The following is a 21,396-nucleotide window of genomic DNA, read 5'->3' as shown; positions in this document are numbered from 1 at the left end:
AAAAGAGTTGAAGGAATGTATTTTTATATGAAAATAAGGACGTGGGTCAGGTAATAGTCCAAAATAGTGAACTTTACCAAAGTCCAGGTGAATCCAAAGAGCTGAAACAATCGAAAGAGATTGATTTAAACGAACTAGATGGAAATAAAATATTAAGCGAATAAAAACTGAAAAATTAAAATAACAAATTGAAGAATTTCGGTGGAATGAGGAATAGATGAAGGAAAAATAAAGAATAATTTAAAAAAAAAGTAAACTTGTATTGAAAACAAATCAAAAAAAATAATAAAAGATGTGTACGAGAGTAAACCAGAATGAAGAAATGTGAAAAACAAAATCAGAACTTGAAAATCCTCTTAAACGTATCGACTATGTTCTTGCTACCTGCCTTTTCTGAGGGGACGCTCTTTTCCGCTGCCGGAGGAGGATTCGTCGTCTCCACCAAAGGAAGTTCTTCGTCTCTCTTCTTCATCTGATTAACACTCGTCTCCTCCGTCTCTTTGCTTTGTACAATGTTATCGGTAACAGGTGTTTCGGGTGTGCTCTGCTGCTTCAATGATGTCGATGACGATGATGACAATGATGTCTCTACTATTCTATCTCCCGTGCTCTCACCAGCCGTGGCAGAATCCGGGTGGTAAGAACACCCGAATTCCTATTCCTCCTTTGCCTTGCTGCGTAACCTCGACGGTTTGTTCTCCTTCTGCGCTATTTGTCGGATCACGTCCACGTGACCCTCCTCGATCATCTTCGCCTCCCATTCGACCATCTCCTTCTCGTAACGCGCCTTCGCCTCCTCGTAACGCATCACGTAGACCTCCTTTTCCGATTCGGAAAGCTGCTGATATTTCCCTTTGATGCTACTAATGACTTCCTTCATGTTCATGTTGCTCTTTCGCGCGTACTCCATAAGAAACTGCATGTACGGACCAAGAGGCCTCTTTGGTCTGTTCATTTCCCTGAAACGCTGTAAAGAAAAGAACAAAAAGAAATTAAAACTGCATCATTCATATCAAATATTGAAGCAATTACTTTCTTCATATGCCTTTTCTTCTTAATATCTTTCTGCTCCTTTATCGCCGTTTTAATCGCAAGCTTCTGCTCATCAGAAAGCTTTGAGAGATATATCAGATGCTGCTTATTGTAATTATCTAATTCGGATTTATACTCATCTGAGTACTTTTCTTTGATTGTCTCATGCACATTCATCCAATCCAATGCCAAGACCTTGGTCAGCTCTGTGTTCTTCATGTCTGGATTCTTACGCATGTACTCTTCTCGGCAGTCCCTCATGAACCTGAAGTAAGGTGTCAATGGCCTCTTTGGTTTCTCAGGCATATTCAGCTCTTTCAGCTTATCAGCAGCTGAATGTTTCATTGTCGCATTCTGTTGGTATCCCACCAAAACGCTCCTGCAGACGAGTTTTTGGTTAAATAAACCTTGTACGCAAAAATAATTAATACATCCATTAAAAATCACTCTTACCTAGTTTGGAGGATGTTCTTGAATCCTCCAAAGCTGTTGAACAATTTCAACAATTGCCCCGACATTGTTTATTGTTAACAATTTTTTCACTGATTATTCTCACTTCTAAAATGAAAAGATAGGTTATAAATGGGACGCCCCTAGCGTCGTTTCCAATCAATAAAATTTGAATTTTCCCGCTGCGACATAAGCCGACTTAGATCCGACTAGTAATACGTCATTCTTATAAGATTAAATTGCGTAGCATATTGGAGGTTGAGATGGAAGAGAAAAGTTTATATTTTTTTATTATTTATTTATTAAAGCAATGGGAAAAATTATTGTGAATCAAAACAAAAATATTTAGTTTAGATCTTGTTGAAGGCGGCGATGTCAACGCTCTGGACGAAATCTTCGAACTTTTCGATTTCCTCGATCAGCGCATCCACGGAGCATTTTTCGTCTTCGACGACGCACATGACCTGCAGTTTGTTGATGCCGTAGCCAACGGGAACGAGTTTTGAGGCTCCAAAGACGAGACCGTCCATGACGATGGTCCTCACGTTCTTTTCCATTTCTTTCATGTCAGTCTCATCGTCCCAGGGTTTCACATCGAGGACAATGCTGCTCTTGGCAATGAGGGCGGGTTTCTTCTGTTTCTTCTCTGAGTAGGCCTTGACCCTGTCCTCACGGATCTTCGCAGCTGTCGCATCTTCTTCCTCATCGTCAGAGGCGAATAGATCAACATCTTCATCATCATCATCAGAATCATCTATGACGACCCTGCCGGCCCTTATGGGGTTGGTGTCTGGTGGGAAATTCTTCTTTTCTTCAGCGGAGAAAGACTTGATGTGGTTGTGCCATCTGAGGACATTCACCAAGTTGGCATTTACCTTGGGGATCGCTTCAAAGATCTCAACATCGAATTGACATGGGACAAATCTGAAGATAAAAAATATATTTATAGAAACCATAAGTAAAAAAATTATACTAACATATTGATAAGTACTCACCCACTGAGGTAGCTTTTGTCTTCCAAGAAGAGGTTCAGGTGCTTCAAGCCTTCTGCAGTTTTCACGTCTCCGAAAGTCATTTTGTAATCGATTTGCTTCTGATGGAACGAAACCACGTCTTATACTCGACGCGTTGGAAACGGAAAGGGGCTTTTATAGAGGTTAATGAATCTCTAAATTTCTTCACGTCGCACCGTTGTCAACTCGTAAATACTTTTCAATGCCGCGCCGAAAACCTCAACTTTAAAGCTTATTACTGGCAATTCAATCCAAGTACATATTTCTCATTATCTTCCAAATAACAACATTTAAATTATATCTTTAAATTATGGTTTAATAGATGAAGATATATTTAATTAATTAACGAATACCTTCGATTGACGATATTCTAGAAGACATGGCAACGTTAGTAAAGTTGCTGAGATCGGGGATTGGTTAATCAGATAATGTGTAGAATCTTATTGGTTAACCGCTGCAGATGTCAAATTGGCCTGCAGGGCCGTCAAATGTGTGGTATTTTGACATTTTAGAAGTCAAAAAAAAGTTGAAAATAAATAAGGTAATTTTCAGTATTAAGCGTAACATATTGCAGCATTATCGCCCGAATAGAGTATCTGCGCGAGACCTGGGAGCGTGCGGGATCTCAGAACACCTTCGCCACTGACAACATAAATTGAGGTTAGGTGTTGTAATTATGTAATGTGATGTATGTAATGCACTAGATTCAGTTTAAAAGAGCGTAAATTTGTGGAACGTTATATAATTTTTACGTTCACAAAGCCGACCCTTGCAAACCTTGGGGTTTCTGTAAGTTGGGTTTGAGCAGTTTGTTTTGAATTTGATTGGGATATGGTTAAAGTGATGTATTGAGTTTATTCTGGCGTTTACTGTTTCAGAGATGTTGAGATTAGGTATTTCAAAAGTCCTCTCCGGGGCGAAGATTCAGCATGTGGCTGTTGTGTCAAGGGCAGCCAGTGACATTGCCAAGAAGCCGGAGAAGATTGAAGTTTTTATTGATGATAAGTCAGTGATGGTGGAGCCTGGCACCACTGTGCTGCAGGCTGCCGCTCAGATAGGAGTGGAGATCCCTAGGTTCTGTTACCACGAGAGATTGGCAGTTGCTGGCAACTGCAGGATGTGTCTTGTTGAAGTGGAGAAGTCGCCAAAACCGGTGGCAGCTTGCGCTATGCCAGTCATGAAAGGTGATTGTATTGAATTGAAAGAGACTATTTAATCTGATACGTGTATTTTAATATTAGGTTGGCGTATTAAAACTGATTCGGAAATGACGAAGAGGGCCAGGGAGGGCGTAATGGAATTCCTATTGGTCAACCATCCGTTGGATTGTCCCATTTGCGATCAGGGCGGCGAATGCGATTTGCAAGATCAATCGATGGCCTTCGGCTCCGATCGTTCCCGCTTCACCGATATCGACTTCTCCGGTAAACGCGCCGTCGAAGACAAAGATATTGGGCCGTTGATCAAGACGATCATGACCCGCTGCATCCATTGCACCAGATGTATTAGGTTCGCTTCCGAGGTTGCCGGCGTCGACGATCTCGGAACGACCGGCAGAGGTTCCGACATGCAGATCGGCACGTACGTCGAGAAGTTCTTCATGTCGGAGATGTCCGGAAACGTTATCGACTTGTGTCCGGTCGGCGCGTTGACGAGCAAACCGTACAGTTTTACCGCGAGACCATGGGAAATCCGCAAAGTCGACTCGATCGACGTCCTCGACGCCGTAGGCTCCAACATCGTCGTCTCCACTAGGACCGGAGAGGTGTTAAGGATTCTGCCCAGGACCAACGAGGAAATCAACGAGGAATGGTTGTCCGATAAATCCAGATTCGCCTACGACGCGTTGAAGAGGCAAAGGTTGGTTACGCCGATGGTGAAAGGTTGTGACGGACAATTGAAACCTGTCGACTGGGAAGCCGCCCTCCTCACAGTAGCTAAAGCCATGAATCAAGCAGGTACAATTCGATCGAAACTGATGTTGATTTCGTATTTCAATAGCTGTTCTGTTTTAAGGTAACAAAATTGGAGCTATCGCTGGTGGATTGACCGACGCTGAAGCTTTAGTCAGTCTGAAAGACCTTCTGAACCGTTTGGGCTCTGAAAACCTCTGCACCGAGCACACCTTCCCCATGGACGGATGCGCCACCGACCTCAGATCTACCTACCTGCTGAACAACAAGATCGCGCCTGTTGAAGAAGCTGATTTCATCCTGCTCGTTGGAGCCAATCCTCGTTTGGAAGCACCTCTGCTCAACTCTAGAATCCGCAAGGGATACATCCATAACGAAACCGATGTTAGTATAAGCATATTATTAATTTAATCGATGATGATTCATTTTTTTTTATGCAGATTGCCGTGTTGGGACCCAAGACCGACATGCGTTACGATTACGAACATTTGGGCGAAGATCCAAGCGCTCTGAATCAAATTGCGTCCGGCTCTCATCCTCTAGCAGCTAAATTGAAGAAAGCCAAGAAACCGTTGATCATCGTAGGAGCCGACGCTATGGCTCGCGCCGATGGTGGGGCTATTCGCACCGCTGCGATGAAGCTGTCGCAGGAACTCCAGAGTAATATCGTGGATGGGGAATGGAAAGTCTTGAATATCCTACACAAAGTCGCCGGACAGGTTAGATTATCAGCAAATTTTGATTCGTTAAATTTAAATTATATTCAATAATGAAGGTGGCCGCTTTGGATTTGGGATACAGCGCTGGCGTGGAGAAGATCAGGAACGCCGACGGTATCAAAGTGCTCTTCCTCTTGGGAGCCGACGAAGGCACCATCAGCAGAGACGATCTCCCCAAGGATTGCTTCGTGGTCTACCAAGGTCACCATGGTGATCACGGCGCTAGCATCGCCGACGCCATACTCCCCGGTGCCGCCTACACTGAAAAGCAGGCCACCTACGTGAACACAGAGGGTAGGGCGCAGCAGACCCTAGTCGCCGTCACTCCTCCGGGTCAAGCCAAGGAGGACTGGAAGATCATCCGTGCTCTGTCCGAGATCCTCGGCTCGAAGTTGCCGTACGATAACTTGGATCAGGTCAGGTACAGGTTGGAGGAGGTCGCGCCTCATTTAACCCGTTACGGCGCCGCCGAAAACGCAAACTACTTCAAGCAGGCCTTAGCCATATCCACTGTAAGTACCACACACACAATTTCATAGTCGTGAAGCTTCAGAAATGTATTTAATTATGTCGCAGATGGCTAAAGGCAACATCAGCAATTCACCGTTGGACGTGAAACAGAAGAAATTGGAGGACTTCTTCATGACGGACGCCATCAGTCGGGCGAGTCCCACGATGGCCAAGTGCGTGGCCGCCGTCAAGAAACATATGGAATCCAAATATTAACAACATCATCATCAACAACAAAAAAAATAAACGTTAAATGCAATTTGTTTTTTTTAAATGTATTAATTTATTGAGTTCCTAGGACTCGATGGTTACGCTAAGAGAGAAAGAAAAAAAAACCAATAGTCGTGATATGTACAAAAGAAAACAATATATGCAATTGTTTAGCGACTTTTCACAGTTTCCAAGTATTTCCTTTCATGATTCTGTTGGAGTTTTTTTTTTAGATTTATTGTAAATAATAAATAAATTAAGAGCGTCGATCATTTTTATTAATTTAAAATTTTTGTTCTCAATTTTTTTTTTCTTCATTCATTTCTCAAAATAACTGTTTTAATGCGAAAATCGATAAATTAAAAAATATGTGCATGTACTGTTTCGAGTTAGGTAATCCAAACATCACGGATGCGTAATGGGAAATCTACGTAACCGATTTGATCAGCTGTGCGACGGGGCGCAAGCGTCGTCATCGATTGTCTCCGGAGGAAATGTCAGATGTGATTTGTTTTGACGTTTAAGCAGCTCGAGGTTTTTGGTGAAGTACAGGTGAGATTATTTACATTTTTTTTAAATTGTATAATTGCATCCATTCGGTTTTCGTTCGTCCTCATCTTCGTACACACTCTGAGTGAGAGAACGTACGAACGATGTACGAACTGCGTTTTCGGTCGTCATCGATTTTGAAATGCATAGGCGTGTTTTGTTGTTTGTGATTATCGAATTTCGCCGCCGCAAAATTGCATTTGTTTTCTCAAAAAAACAAAATTTAAATGCGCCAATTGCGTTGGTCGAATTCGAAGATTTGGTCGAATTTGCGCAAAATTCGAATTTGCGCCCATCGATTTCGCCTATTCGGAATTAAATGTAACGAACCAATTGATTATCGATTCGGCCCGAAATTAATCTTCTTTTTCATTAATTATGTGAAAGAAAGAGAAAAAAAAACAATCGGACATTTGACATGCAGATCCTACTATGTTATTTTCTTATTTGAATGAGTCTCGAGTCTCAAAATAAATATGACTGCGCTTCCCATGTTTATTGACGCCATTCAATTTTTAAAATGCACTTATTTTTAAATACATTGCATACGTTCGTTATTGTCTTTGATATTTAGTTCTTAAATTTTATTTTTCTTTGCTCATTGCAATTACAAAGTTAATGTGTGACTTATGTCATTTTCGTCTTGATTTTTGATAAATGTCAGTTACAATGACAATTTTGACGTTCGTGACATAATAGTTTCTATACATAAAATTTGTTTTCCAATTGGAGATTTTCCGTAAAGAAAGACACTTTTGTTTTCTTAATATATAGAAAAATGATTTCCCTAAAATTGGAATTATGAATCATAGTTTGTTTTGAAATTCAATTTGATTACGTTCATCTTATCAAAAGCTGGTGAAAATTCAAATGTTATTAATACACAATAACGTTTTGCAATTATTTGACTGTTTGTTTCTGTTTTTAGTTTGTTGTGTAAACGAAGATTAAGAATGTTATGGTTTTAAGTTGAAGATCAACTTTTCGCGGGTCATTTGCTTTTGGCAGGTGGTGGAAGGTGGGATGCGAAGAGAGTCGGTCGGCGGAGAATAAATGATGGTAAGTGGTCCATTTTGAGGGGCATCAACGCCGTTTCACGTTCCCCGGTTTTACGACGTCGGATTAAAGCGGCCGTAAAACTGCGGAGCTACTGCACAAGAACTCTCGATGTCTTCAAACCAATTTGTTGTTGTTTCCTTCGGGTGACCGGAAACTGCTGCCAATCCCGTGTATTATTCATCGGCAAAACCCGTGCCGCGATCTCTGTCAACTAGCAGGAACCCCACCTCCTGCAGCCGCGCGACGTCACGTCAATTATCCGAACCGGGGATTTGTTTTAATTCGTTGACAAGCCTTTACCCTTCGCTCTGTTTCCATTGTTTCTTTTTAGCCCCTTTTCGGGTATATAATGATACTATTGTCAAATTGGTCTAATTTTCCCCCGGTGACACTTCATCAAGCTGTCACCGACGTCAGAGAACTGTCGCAGATGTCAGAGAGGACGAAAAATCGTGATTGTTAGCATTCATTCATTCATTCCCAAATAATAACAGATTATTATATTTTTCATTCATTTACATTACTTTTTTGACAAATTCTCTTCTCTTTTAGTTTTAGAAATTACGAGACCTTTCAATTAGCCTTTGATGCAGGAACTCTTGTAGTGTGCAGTTATTACTTTTCTTACAAACACTGTTATTATCATTATTATTATCGCAGAGGAATTACGCGAAGCGGAGATTTTCCTTTGGCTTTGACTCTGATGCACAAACGTTTTTAATTTGAGAAAATTGCGTTCATTAATGATGGCAGCACAGTTTCTCGCCACTTTGATTTCGTACTACACAAGTACTATTTCACATATTTCATTTCTTTTTTTACTCAGAGCAACAATTTTCAAAGACGTAAATCAAACTTTTCAAAAAACATTTGTTTTTAATTAATTATTTGACATAAACGTTTGACGTTCTGATTTCCAATTGACAAATAAATGAATGTCCACTGTTTCCATAGATTTGTTGATTAACAAAAGGATTAATAAAATATTACTTGTAATTGGTATTTAGTTTAAGGTACTCGTTTAAGTTACGCAATAAGATGTTTACAGATTTGATCAGTTACGTTATGCAAGGCATAAAATCCACTCTCATTGAATAACATATAAAATGGAGTGCGTATAAATGGAACGAGTGAATTGATGATGACGTCGGTTCTCTACTAATAAACGGATTTATATTTAGACTTGCTGTTTTTACATCTCTCAGTTGGGGCTGTTTTTGTTTTGTTTTATTTCGATTTCTCTTGTTTTTCTATACTGAAACAATTGTTTTGTAACAGCGCCAATTGAGAGATAGAAAGGTAAAATTATGTTGTTCTTCTATATAGAAATATGTATTTTTAAATATGTTAGTTGACGTTGTTATATTCATGTTGTTTTGTGGTTTCTATTGTTTCTCTATGTAGAAATCTGTTATTATTTTGTGGTTTCTATTGGTTTTCTTCACAGAACTCACTGATGTTGTTTTGTGGTTTATATTGTTTTTCTTTGTATCAATGAAAATGTGTGTTGTTCTTCTAGACAAAATAATTATTTTTAAATCTCTCAGTTGGCGCTGGTTATTGATGTTGTTTTGCGGTTTCTGTTGGTTTTCTAAATAGAAATCACTGTTTTTAAATCTCTTGGTTGGTACTGTTATTGATGTCGTTCTTCTATGCAGTTGGCTTTGTTATTGATATTGTTTCTGGTGTTGTAAAACCCTATTGGCGGTGATGTTATTTTCTCTATGGAGAAATGAAAAATTCGGTTGCGTTTCTTTCGTTCGCTGGAAGTGCGATCGGTTCGACCCTTATCGCGTTTAAATATGTATCCGCGCGGGGGTGGTTGACGGAGTGGTGCGGGGATGGGAGGGGGTGAGGAAGGCATGTGTGTATGTGTGTAGGTCATGCCCATTGATTTTCTCTGGCGCCTATGACTCATGCGGCGGAGACAGGAAACTCACCCTCCACCTCGCGTTGCGTTTTAACCGAGAACCGCCACCAACGCAGCCGCTGTTCTCTCNCTCTCTCTCGCTCTCTTTCATCCCTCGCATCTCTTCTCTCTCTCATACCGCGATCGCCGTCTTCTTCCAATCTGCAAGCCCCCAAGCCCTCTCAGCAGCAGCTCTCTCTCTCTCAAAGTCCATCTCATTCCCTCTCTCCCAAAGGGAGATACGACTTTTCCACCCTTCGCAAGGGTTCGGCTGGTTGCCATCATCGCAATAGCGGGTCGTCTTTGGACGTCGACGTCCTCGCAGCAGTTGTCGAAGGGTTTTAATCCATTGTGGATGGGTGCTTGGGATTACAGCGACACAGTCCAGTTTCCTTCTTCACTCGAGTGAGTGAGTTATAGAGAGAGAGATCAGGTGTGACGTCAGAGAAATGCGTGGACACGGTGAAGGACGAACGATCCACTAGCTCCACTCGATTTATTTTTGGAACCCATTGATTGCAAAAAAAAAGGGTGAAAAGAAAACCTACACAATCGTACACCCACGCATCGTTTAACAACAAAAGTAAGTCCATCGATTTCATTTTAATTAACAAGTGTTCGCAATTCGTAAATATTTGTAGAACCAATCACAATCTACTTATGTAAGAAGTCATAATCATCATCATCATCAACATGAATTGATTGATACACGAAAAGGTTACTCATTATAACAACTTCTTTGTAAGTTAGTTTCATTAGTCACGTTTTTGTAAAGATTGTTAGCAAGAAATCTTCGAAAACTATAATAATGTCAATTGTGTCATTCATTGTTTTTGTAAGGAATTCAATTGTTTTGTTCCACTCGTGATTTTTATGCTTTTTTTGTTTGTTTATTTATTAAACAAATGAACTCGATTAATGAATTAATGTACATAACGATTATTTTTATATATTTATACAAACAAATATTAATACAAACAAATCTTCTAAAATTTGTAGAAATCATGTTCTTATGTTGTTGTCACAAATTGATACATTTTTTTTTTGATGAATTTAAGAACAAATTTGTTTGAAAACTGAACTAAATTCAATTGATTCCAGCTGTTTTCTTAATGTTAAACACATGTTCATATCGATTATTGAACATATTTATTCAACAATGAAAAATATTTTATCGACGATTTTATGCGAATAATTGTTTTTATATATCATTATCGTATCTGGAAAACCGATTCATTGCAGAAATCGTTGTTTTGTCGTTGCTTTTATATAAATCGTTATGTTGTAGATAAATTTATTGAAGAATTTAGGAACAAATCTCAATTAATTCACTGTTTTGTTATTGAACGACATGAAAATGACTCGCATAGTGCGGATAATCGATTCCGCCGCACTGTTTGAAACGGGACTAATCGAGAAGTTTTAAAATATGCAAAAACTGTATAAATGCAGAAAAAAAATACATTTATTATATATTATTTTTTAAGTGTGCCGTGGAAGTTTAACTTAAGGTTCAAGTGTGCCATGAGATAAAAAAAAAGAGAACATGAGCAAAATTATTACATGAAAATTATGTTTTCATCTCAATTTTCAACACAATTTTTCTCAATTTGAAGATTGTTAATTCAATTACGAATTTATGCTCGATTTTGTGCATAATAATTCAATTGTCAAATAAATGTACTTATCTGCATTCGTTTACAGAATAATAGAGTACATATAGAATCAGATCTATAGATTTACTTTTCAAATACGAGAGTCATGCTTTTTATCGACAAAGTTGGAAGTAATCCAAAAAAATAAAACAAACAAACACAGTAGTGATTGTACAATCAACGAGTTTCAATCGTTGAACCGTTTCCAAACTTCATTGTTGCAATTAGTAGAAGAAGAATAAAAAAAGTCTGCGTATTTTCCATACACTCATTGGATTGGAGCAACGTTTCTTCGTTTCATTAAACCAGGCGCATCCACAATTTTATTATTGATTGATTATTTTGTAATTTTTCAAACCATAATAATAATTGATTTGTTTGTTAATTTCGTTTACAAAACGATTGTGATTGTGTAAACATTACCAAAAAAATTGATTCAAATAATGAATTGGAGTAGTTTATACTCTGTAAACAAAGCGCCGCGATTCGTGTGCACACAGAAAGTATATCAAGTTTATCAGCGGAAACATTTGTCGAAGCTTTTGATGTTTTCAGCGTTTTTATCTGCTGAAACCCGAACGATGTTTAACAAAGTAATTAATTCTCAGCACGAAAAACACTCCTCTTTTGCTTGCTTGCAAAAAAGTGAATTGTTTAACTACAAATTATCGAATTTAAAATAAAAAATTCTGAAATATTATCCATAAAACATTTCATACATGCATAAAATAGAGAAATGCAGTAACTTTTTTTGAGCATAATAACATTCACATAACATTTGCATCCTTTCGAATAATGCAGAGAAAACTTTTACCGTTCTAACGAAATAAATGAACTTTTCCATCTTTGTCGTTCCCCTTCTATGAATAAAATGCAAATCGCGGAACATTTATTACGCGAAAAGAAACGAGTTGGGACGGAGGAACACTGTGTGTTCTTCGGATTACAACGACAAGTCATCTGTCAAACCTGTCAAAGAAAAAAGTTTCCTCTATTTTCCGCAAACAATCTTTGCAGAAACGTGAACCACGTAAGCATATTCTGACGTATCAATCACAGCTATGTTTGTTGTGTCTACACGTACAACAAGTTTACTATACAGTGGTACCTCATTTAACAAGAAAAACGAGCGATGTTTCGCATAACGAGTGACGATGAGAAGAGAAGTCCCGGATTGTGCGCCTGCTACATCACTTTTAAAACACATATGTGTATTTTTGAATATGTTTCACTATACGAGTCAAAATTTGGAACGGATTAAACTCGTTAAACTGTGTTTGTTTTTTTTTTGTGAATAGTCAAGAATGTTTGCTTTTGATCAAAGACGCAGAAAATCTAATTAAATGTTATTCCGAATCAACGAAATATTAATTACATTCTTAGTTTACTTTGAAGCAAAAGCAGTAATTAATTTTCTTTTGTTTGCTTTCGAACAAAAGTAATTATAATTATGCGATGTGAATGGAAACGTGTTTTTTATTTTATTGTTAAGATTTAATATAGAAAATGGTCTATGTTATAAAAATATCGCGTTGCTTTGGATTATATTGATTCGTAATTATTTTAGATGTAATTTAAAAGCGTTGCCCGGCGCATCCACCAATAATTGATTGCCAGCGCTAATGGTTGCCAGTGAAATATTAAAGCGCCGTTCGGACGGTTTCATTCCAATTAAAATTTACGCGAAAGTTATTTAATTCGTTTGGTCTTTATATTCCTAATGAATACACAAGTAGAGAATACTTTTGTTATGTAATGCGATTTTGAACATATGTCATCAAATGTCAAAAATAATAAACTTACATTTTTGTATATTCTTAATGTTGTTTAGACATCGTTATCAATTGCTGATATAAATATTATTTAAGTTGGTACAGTTTTTATATTACTGACACTTTCGGTTTTGTCATTTTGAACTAATCAAATGTCAACCTCAATTTTATTTTCGTTATATAAATTCCAATTAAGTTGGTAAAGTTTCAATTTTACAAAAATAAACGAAATGGATCGCCTAGTCAGAAACCACTTTAAGTTGGCACAACACATGAAATGTCAATGAAACTTACTTTATATTTATTAATAAGTGAATAACCATGGTAACCATCCATGGTAACTATGGAAACGCAGAATGTTTAATTGCGAGTTTATTTTATTTTCCTCCTTAGAACTATATACATATATATTTTCGTGAGTAATCATTAAAAATGCACGGCGAGATGTACTTTATTACGGGGTCTTTGGTGCGGAAACGACCTCATCCATTATTTCGAACCGACTTTTACCGTATCTAAATAATAGATGGCACGATATACGAGTAAAATAATAAAAGTACGTCAATTGATTAGCGGCAATAATTGAGTTCGCGCTCGTTTAAATTCGAAACGTGAGCGATAATTTTTGTGTGGAATAGTGAAGCCATTGCCAAATAGAAACATTAACGCTCTGCGGATAATCCAGGATTTCGTATCCTCTCCTTGGGGAGAAAACGAATTCCCAATGACGTCCTCCGTTATTTATTTTCGTGTCCGAAGGGTAAACAAAAACATTGGAGAGCAGCCTCTGTCGGCCTCCAAAATGCGATCCTGAATTAATTATGTGCAGGTAATCGATGGATCGACGATAGAAAAAATAAATAGAGGTGGAGAAAGAAAACAAACGCGCAACGAAGGATGCCGTATTATTTAATACCCGGTGGGCGGTGAATGCGAGCGTTCAGTTCATGTGCATTCCAGTCCATTAATCGCGATGACTCACAGCGCGAATTTTTCGTATATTTAGAGCAATTCCATCTATTGTTCGGTCACCGTCATTCGCTGAAGTACATTCGGATTCATCGTGCCAAGTTTTCCGTTACGTAACAAACGGATGATTCGATTGCATCTCAAATTTGACATTGACAGCTTTTTGTTTTGACATTTCTATCTGAAACAAGAGCATAATAGTAAAGTAAATTTCTAATACTTTTATAAATGACAGCTGACGTTTTGCATCTATTGTTTAATCATTATCATTTGTTGAAGTAGTACAATTGTTTTCAGTTGCGTTCGAATCATTCCACTGTCAAACTGTAACAGATGATTCGATTTAATCTCAAATTTGACATTGACAGCTTTCAATTTTGACACTGCCAGCTTTTTGTTTTGACATTTCTATCTGAAACAAGAGCATAATAGTAAAGTAAATTTCTAATACTTTGATAAATGACAGCTGACGTTTCGCATCTATTGTTTAATCATTATCATTTGTTGAAGTAGTACAATTGTTTTCAATTTTACAAAGTTTTCAGTTGCGTTCGAATATTTAAACTGTCAAACTGTAACGGATGATTCGATTGCATCTCAAATTTGACATTGACAGCTTTCAATTTTGACACTGCCAGCTTTCTGTTTTGACATTTCTATCTGAAACAAGAGCATAATAGTAAAGTAAATTTCTAATACTTTGATAAATGACAGCTGACGTTTCGCATCTATTGTTTAATCATTGTCATTAGTTGAAGTAGTACAATTGTTTTCAATTTTACAAAGTTTTCAGTTGCGTTCGAATCGTTCCACTGTCAAACTGTAATGGATGATTCGATTGCATCTCAAATTTGACATTGACAGCTTTCAATTTTGACATTGCCAGCTTTTTGTTTTGACATTTCTATCTGCAACAAGAGCATAATAGTAAAGTAAATTTCTAATACTTTGATAAATGACAGCTGACGTTTCGCAATTGTTTTCAATTTTACAAAGTTTTCAGTTGCGTTAGAATCGTTCAGCTGTCAAACTGTAACGGATGATTCGATTTAATCTCAAATTTGACATTGACAGCTTTCAATTTTGAAACTGCCAGCTTTTTGTTTTGACATTGCCAGCTATTAGTTTTGACATTTCAGTTACGTTGATACAAAACTAGTTAAATCTATTTTTTGCAAATTCAACATTTTTAACTGAAACAAGAGCATAATAGAAAAGTAAATTTCTAATACTTTGATAAATGACAGCTGACGTTTCGCATCTATTGTTTAATCATTATCATTCATTGATGTAGTACAATTGTTTTCAATTTTGCAAAGTTTTCCGTTGCGTTCGAATCTGTCAAACTGCAACGGATGATTCTATTTAATCTCAAATTTGATTGATAGCTTTTTGCTTATTGCATTTGATCGTCTGTAATTTATCATTTCGATTTATGTTGCATTGTCCCAAAGATACAAAAACGTAACCACAATTAATCATCATTTCCATTTATAAATCTAATAAAGTAATATTATGTAATTACGTATTGAATTAATAACGTAACCTTCAATTCCCATTGAAACGAATAAACAAATATATTATTTTAAATGACAGATTAATTATGACATCTGTCAAATTGAAGTTTCTCATATCGATTTCCAATGATATTTTCGCACTTTGTGGTTTTATTATGTTCAATTTCGGTTATTGCAATTATTCGAAATACAAATTAAAATTGCGTTAAATACTGAAGTGATCACAAAACGGTATACAAATTAATTCCATTATTTTGTTTTTATTGAATTTCCGAACGGGAATGTATCTGTAATCGCTCCAATTTTAAAACCTGAAATATCGGAGGTTTATTCATTATTATTAAATTGGAAATGCATTCGGGGGTTTTAATTGAATTCCCCTGTTTCGGATGAATTAAATTAATGAATTTTTATTGGTACGCATAAATCAGTCGGATGCAAATTTGTTTATTGCTTCTTTTTTTTTTATTAAATTTTATGTTTATTGAACGTTCATGATTTTTATTTATTTATTGTTGTTTCGGTTGTTATAGTTTTTCTTAACGTTTATGATTAATATTGAGTTTGTTATTTTTTTTTAGTTAATTATTTCTTAAGATTTGATTGGAATGTTTTTATTGAATTTTCCAAATAAGACTCGAAATGTGAAGGTTTTATTGGAAATGTTTCAATTGGAATTCCTAAAGTAAATTCATGTTTTTTTTAGTTACTTGTTTCTTATTTGTAGATAGTTATTCAAGGTTTTATTGGGAAATGGTTTAATTTAATACCTACATTAAATTCATTATTTGGTCACGTCCATTATTACAAGACCAATGTTTCTCAAACTTTTAAAGTAATTGTATTTGTAGTTTCATTGCTACCCTTTTTGTTAAGAGTATTTTGACACAAGGTTGACAGCTGTCATTTTGTGATACATTAAAATTAACTCAATTTTTGGGTCACGACCAATAGGTTGAGAAGCGCTGATATAATCGATGAATTGTTTTATTGGATCTACCAATAATATTTGAGATATGTAGACTTTAGAACTAAATTTGTGATTTGTTTTGAATGCGTTGTTAATTGCACGGGCATGGAGTTTTGCATCGCGTTTTTTTTCATTTTCGTAGGGTTGTATAGTTGGGGCAGCTCCCCCAAAGGAGTCGTGAGTACGCAAGGTCATGTCCGGAGGATGCACGCGCCGCATCCCACACTCACACAGTGGATATAATACCGCCTCCCGCCCGATCCCCCCTTTTGTTCAGCGGCGATCCATCCACCACCGCCGCCCCCGAAACGGTAGGAGGGGGATAGTTTTTCAGCTTCTCGGGAGCAGCCCATATTGATTCGTGTGTATGGGGGATGCGTTGCGATTACAACCAACCCCCCTCGCGTCCGCACCGCCTCCACCGCTTTCTTCATCCCCCCAAATCGGGTCGTGCGCATTGGAACGTTGGCGCTTGTTTATTGATTGGGTCACGTGGGCGGCAGGGCGTGTGCGCAGTGAGGCCGCCCTCTCGCGACGTGTCCCCCCATTTCGGCGCCAGGGGGTGGCAAAAAGTAAAATGACCGCCATCGGGAACAACCTAAGATGTTGTAGGAATAGTGTGTGCTCCGAGAGCGGATAAAAATCCAGGCGAATTAACAACGCGCGCCATCTCTATTAATTGATACCACTAACGAGGAGGGATCTCCAATTCCGAATCACCGCCAGCAAAAGAGGTAGGCCTACAAATAACCGCCCCTCGAGAGGTCATAGATGTACCTTTGCAATCTCCGAGTTATTGCCCGCGATCGATCGCGAACCACACGAAATTATCACAAAATTGCAATAATCATGGTTGGCAACAGCAAAATTACTATGTTATCATCCCAGCTATCTATCTGACATTACTAATTAATATTATGTTGCGTACACACAAGAAGATTTCTATTATTATGTCGCGTTATGAGTTATGGAAAACGTCCCCATAATACAATCAATTAGAGTGCTCCTTTCGTTATCTCTCAAAGCAAATACATCCAATTTCTCGTATATCGATTTTGCTGTTTCTTCTTTTTTTTTTGTTCGTCGAACGTAAATAAACCCACAATGGCGCCCCGTGAAATGTCAAAACGAATTTTGCGAATTCTGGGTTAATCAATCCTCCTCTCCCGACGTTCGTTCCGGTTTCTCTCTCTCTCTCTTCTCGCCTCGACGAATTAAAACCGAACGGAATCCAATTTCACCGCAATTACGGTTACCGTTCGCTCGCTCTTCCATTGCGCCAAACGTCAATCGAGTTTCCGCCTTTCTCTCCTGGACAGGAAAGGAAGTTAATCGCATTTTGCGGGTGCATTCGATTACCGCCGCCCCGTGCCTGTTGCACAATCGGAGATGCACAAAAGCGACACCCATTGGCGCGCCTCTGATTTGACAGGTGTCAATGTCAGCAGCGCGATGTGTCTGAGGTTTCTTGAGTGACATTCGCTGTTGTACTTTGCCTCAGACAATCAACAATCTTATAGATATGATTGATGTTCGTGTTTGAAATCCATAATCATATTATGTCACCGATTTGACAGTTGTCAAATCCAACAACAATTCATTGTGTATTGAATTTTATAGAAATCGAAATGAACTTGAAATATGAATTTGCTATCAATGAATTACACTAATTCTCAAAATATTGACATGTGTCAAATATAAGCGCTGTGAGTAATTATATAATTGACATATGTCAAATATCATTGATTTATCAATCTGACGCCTCGGACAAACATACGACAGAGTTGATCTTTTTTTTTTGTTAATTGTGAATATCGATTTGGCTCAATTTTATAATTCGAAAATTAAAAAATATGAAGTAATTGTTTCTTTTATAATTGTAATTGTTATAAATTTAGTCAGAGATAATTTGAAGAAAACAAATGATGTTTTTGTAATGTCAGTCACATGCGAAACGGATTTTCGTTCGATAGTTGCGTTTCTGTGTTTTTCTGGTGTGCCTAATTGCCAATTAGTATATCTCCCTTCTTATTATCGGATCGCAGATTGCGTAATTTCTATTCGAAAACAAGTCCAATTTACGATGAAAGCCAATTCGTTTTCCTCTTTAACGAGAAGATAACAATCCGGCGGCGGCGGCCAACATCTTCATTTCTTTCTTCGAAAAACGAAACGCATCCTTCCCTTTTATTCACCCCGCTTCTTCACTGTTTTAAAGTTTTCTTCCGTTCTTCGTGAATAATGGAGATACGAGGGTAGAAAATTGTTTCTCCACCACATATTTGTCTGTTCCTGTGTGCGAGTATATATGTTCTCTCCTTTTCGTCTCGAAGAGCGAAGATAATGTTGCGGGAATAATTTAGTAGATGCGGTGTGTTTCTTTTCTTCGTTTTTGCGGATGAATTTTCATCTAATGCCGCCCCGGGGAGTCTCGAGTCTCACTAAAATTCTCGAGAAAAACAACCGAACTTATTTACGGCACCTTTACGTAATCGCGTTTAAATAAACTAGTGAATACTTTATTACAGTAAGTATTCAATTGTATGGATGGAAACAACAATGATGATGATGATCGCGATGTAAACGCTTGTAATAATGTGGCATTTCCATGCAGATTGTCGGAGTTGGAAATAGGGACGCGACAAAGTCGATGAAAGGGTGTTTTTTTTCTTGTTCTAACCCGAAGATGGAAATAATAGGGTTAACAGATATGCAGCGCCGCTCGAGCGAGGAGTAATCTAATTCTAATTATCCGAATGTAGTGTGTGTGTATCATGTAGTTTGCTAGGGGGATGTATTTCAGAAGGAAAATGGAAATTTCCCGAACGCACGAGAGAGTGAGAGAGGTTTTCTTCCGTTAAAAGCCTCTCCGCTAAAATTGTCGGCATTCCCCTGGTCGGATTCGACCCAATTTCCTTCTCCGTCTGGCACCCAGCTAAATATTTCGGGTTGACCCAGTTTCCAAGAGGGGGTCTTCTGCCACGTGCAGACCTGCACAATAAGCGGTTGTGCAAGAGGTGGAGAAGGGGTTGCGGGTTGCGGCGGGGTTTGGTTTGTTTTACGCAACCCTCGCGTCGGCGCCTATATACAAAAAAAAAAAAATAATCCTAAACATTTATCTTTTTTGTTGTTCACCACTTACACTTGCTTGATGATCTTACGCAAGACGCGGACGTGCGCCGGATGAATCACATTCGTTGCGGATGGCACGTCTTGGTCGTCCGTCGTAAAGGAAAAATAAAAATTGTTATGAAATGAAGTCGAAATTTGTATTCGCGCAGCAAACGGAATCGGAATCGGCGCCGAATGTCGTCTCCGCATTTCTTTACGTAATTGCAGTTCGTCTCAGGCATCATCTCAGATAACAACTTACAAAATACCAAATAATATTTCAAAAAATTTCATCTGACATTGACAATTAAACGTCAATCAACTGGTAAGATTAGTTTTCAATTTTCAGTCAAATTCATGACAGTCAGTCAAATTTTTGACATTGACATCTAAAACTCGTTCAAAGTTATATTTCATAAACGATCCGAATTGAAGTTCAATTCCAATTGATCGTATTTATCCATATTTAATGAGTTGTTCAAATTGCTCGAATTTATAATTCATCGTCAATTACCATTATAATTTCAATTTTTTTTAATATAAATTGTATTGAAATTAACTTTTTTTTACATTACAATTCATGACAATGATTAAATTTCTAATTGTCAAAGTGACATCTTTTGAAACAATGTTAACACAAAATGTAAACGATGTCAAAGATAGTTACTATAGCAATTGTAATAATTCTCGAAACTATGACAAGTTCAAATTGTAATTCGATAATTACAATTCAAATGTCAAATTTTACATATTAACTTATGACGTTTATTAATTGTATGTTAATTTTTATGGTTCGATTTTAATTAAATTGCAAAATTTTCGTTGATTTTTCAGGGAAAACGAAAAAAATAGAAATCCAACATCATGTCTTCAGTAAAAGTAGCAGTCCGCGTTCGTCCATTCAACAACAGAGAAATCACGCGAGAATGCAAGTGCATCATAGAAATGGGCGGAAATACAACCGGTAAGTCTTAGATTATAGTTATTGATTCTTTATATACTCGATTTTTCAATTTTCAAATTTAAGTAGAGATTGAGCTCATAATAAGAATTTAAGACTTTATGATAATCGTTAATTTATGTAAGTTAATTTCTTCAATTTGAAAGTTATAAAGTTTCACGTTTAAAGCATTCTTGAAGAAATTTAATTAGTATCACATCACAAAGCAAAATTGATTCTGCAAGTTATCCAATTATAAAAGTTCAAGAAATTATGATCAGATATCATCAATGAATAGATATATCTGAATGCACTTCTTTTTGGCCTAGAAACGAGCCTCTATTGCGCGCTTATTCCCCGGGCCGCAGCCGTCGCGTATCGATCGCGAAGAAGCGCAGATGCTCTCAGCCCACCTCGCTCTTACGAATATGCCCATTATTTCAGCAGGTGGCGAAAATTCCAATTTGCCGCATATTCCCACACGTTTCATGCACAAATTCCAATGTTTTATTTTTCTTCTTTCGTTTTCAGCCATAGCAAATCCGAAAGCGCCTCCAGGATCGAAAGAGGCCATAAAGAGTTTCAACTTTGATTACTCGTACTGGTCGCACAATGTGAGTTTATTACATAAATCCAATAAATGACTTTGTTGTATTAATTTTCGTTTGTAATTTCGCAGGAAAGCGATCCAGAATTTTCTTCCCAATCTGTTGTCTACAAGGACATCGGAGAGGAGATGCTGCTGCACTCCTTCGAAGGCTACAACGTCTGCATCTTCGCTTACGGCCAGACAGGAGCTGGTAAATCTTACACGATGATGGGAAAGCAGGAGGACGGTCAGGAGGGAATCATCCCGCAGATCTGCAAGGATCTTTTCACAAAGATCAGAAAGAATACTGCAGCAGATATGAAGTATTCAGTAGAGGTGAGCTACATGGAGATCTACTGCGAGCGGGTCAGGGATCTGCTGAATCCTAAGAACAAGGGCAATCTGAGGGTGCGAGAGCATCCCTTGCTCGGACCCTACGTCGAGGATCTCAGCAAGCTCGCGGTCACCAGTTATCAGGATATCCACGATTTGATCGACGAAGGTAACAA

At 37.8% G+C, this 21,396-nt stretch overlaps 4 protein-coding genes across 24 annotated transcripts in view; 2 read left to right on the top strand and 2 right to left on the bottom strand.

The window, feature by feature from the left end:
• Window positions 1-239: 239 nt before the first annotated feature.
• Window positions 240-1,627, bottom strand: LOC108566938 (transcription factor A, mitochondrial). The gene is made up of 3 exons (XM_017927079.1): window positions 1,486-1,627; window positions 1,033-1,411; window positions 240-967 (listed from the first exon to the last, which is right to left on the bottom strand). Exons 1-3 carry the CDS (start codon window positions 1,548-1,550, stop codon window positions 656-658), a joined length of 756 nt encoding a protein of 251 aa, XP_017782568.1. The 5' UTR covers window positions 1,551-1,627; the 3' UTR covers window positions 240-655.
• A 132-nt stretch (window positions 1,628-1,759) lies between these two features.
• LOC108567075 (elongation factor 1-beta'-like) lies at window positions 1,760-2,643 on the bottom strand. Its single transcript, XM_017927304.1, has 2 exons — window positions 2,478-2,643; window positions 1,760-2,406 (listed from the first exon to the last, which is right to left on the bottom strand). Exons 1-2 carry the CDS (start codon window positions 2,555-2,557, stop codon window positions 1,833-1,835), a joined length of 654 nt encoding a protein of 217 aa, XP_017782793.1. The 5' UTR covers window positions 2,558-2,643; the 3' UTR covers window positions 1,760-1,832.
• Window positions 2,644-2,941: 298 nt separating this feature from the next.
• Window positions 2,942-6,114, top strand: LOC108567061 (NADH-ubiquinone oxidoreductase 75 kDa subunit, mitochondrial). 3 transcript variants are annotated; one of them, XM_017927280.1, is made up of 7 exons: window positions 2,942-3,036; window positions 3,374-3,679; window positions 3,737-4,453; window positions 4,512-4,792; window positions 4,849-5,127; window positions 5,184-5,639; window positions 5,704-6,114. In XM_017927280.1, exons 2-7 carry the CDS (start codon window positions 3,376-3,378, stop codon window positions 5,851-5,853), a joined length of 2,187 nt encoding a protein of 728 aa, XP_017782769.1. In that variant the 5' UTR covers window positions 2,942-3,036; window positions 3,374-3,375; the 3' UTR covers window positions 5,854-6,114. The 3 variants fall into 3 exon arrangements, with proteins under 3 accessions (XP_017782769.1, XP_017782760.1, XP_017782777.1); XM_017927271.1 differs by having other exon boundaries at window positions 2,962-3,155; XM_017927288.1 differs by lacking the exon at window positions 2,942-3,036 and adding an exon at window positions 3,179-3,284.
• A 191-nt stretch (window positions 6,115-6,305) lies between these two features.
• Window positions 6,306-21,396, top strand: part of LOC108566956 (kinesin-like protein unc-104) — a 27,003-nt gene continuing 11,912 nt past the window's right edge. For 6 of the 19 annotated variants that reach the window (XM_017927163.1, XM_017927203.1, XM_017927187.1 and 3 more), the window contains exons 1-4: window positions 16,735-16,981; window positions 20,193-20,322; window positions 20,830-20,912; window positions 20,978-21,389. In XM_017927163.1, the coding sequence (XP_017782652.1) occupies window positions 20,223-20,322; window positions 20,830-20,912; window positions 20,978-21,389 (595 nt within the window). In that variant the 5' untranslated portion in view covers window positions 16,735-16,981; window positions 20,193-20,222. Of the gene's footprint in view, window positions 6,400-9,629; window positions 9,948-16,734; window positions 16,982-20,192; window positions 20,323-20,829; window positions 20,913-20,977; window positions 21,390-21,396 lie in introns of those variants that run through there. The other 13 variants (XM_017927227.1, XM_017927219.1, XM_017927178.1 and 10 more) reach the window with 9 other exon arrangements.

The sequence above is a fragment of the Nicrophorus vespilloides genome, unplaced genomic scaffold (genome assembly GCF_001412225.1).
Source record: "Nicrophorus vespilloides isolate i.1.1-1 unplaced genomic scaffold, Nicve_v1.0, whole genome shotgun sequence".
Classification (NCBI taxonomy): domain Eukaryota; kingdom Metazoa; phylum Arthropoda; class Insecta; order Coleoptera; family Silphidae; genus Nicrophorus; species Nicrophorus vespilloides.
This window is presented reverse-complemented; position numbering and strand designations above follow the sequence as displayed.

Excerpts from the sequence above, each read along its gene's own strand:
- LOC108566938 (XM_017927079.1), bottom strand. The coding sequence starts at position 1,550 with ATGTCGGGGCAATTGTTGAAATTGTTCAACAGCTTTGGAGGATTCAAG. Across the intron at positions 1,412-1,485 it reads AAGAACATCCTCCAAACTAG|GAGCGTTTTGGTGGGATACC; the intron begins GTAAGAGTGATT and ends ACTCGTCTGCAG. Across the intron at positions 968-1,032 it reads AGAAAAGGCATATGAAGAAA|CGTTTCAGGGAAATGAACAG; the intron begins GTAATTGCTTCA and ends TTTTCTTTACAG.
- LOC108567061 (XM_017927280.1), top strand. The coding sequence starts at position 3,376 with ATGTTGAGATTAGGTATTTCAAAAGTCCTCTCCGGGGCGAAGATTCAG. Across the intron at positions 3,680-3,736 it reads CGCTATGCCAGTCATGAAAG|GTTGGCGTATTAAAACTGAT; the intron begins GTGATTGTATTG and ends TTTTAATATTAG. Across the intron at positions 5,640-5,703 it reads AGGCCTTAGCCATATCCACT|ATGGCTAAAGGCAACATCAG; the intron begins GTAAGTACCACA and ends ATTATGTCGCAG.
- LOC108567075 (XM_017927304.1), bottom strand. The coding sequence starts at position 2,557 with ATGACTTTCGGAGACGTGAAAACTGCAGAAGGCTTGAAGCACCTGAAC. Across the intron at positions 2,407-2,477 it reads GACAAAAGCTACCTCAGTGG|ATTTGTCCCATGTCAATTCG; the intron begins GTGAGTACTTAT and ends TTTTATCTTCAG.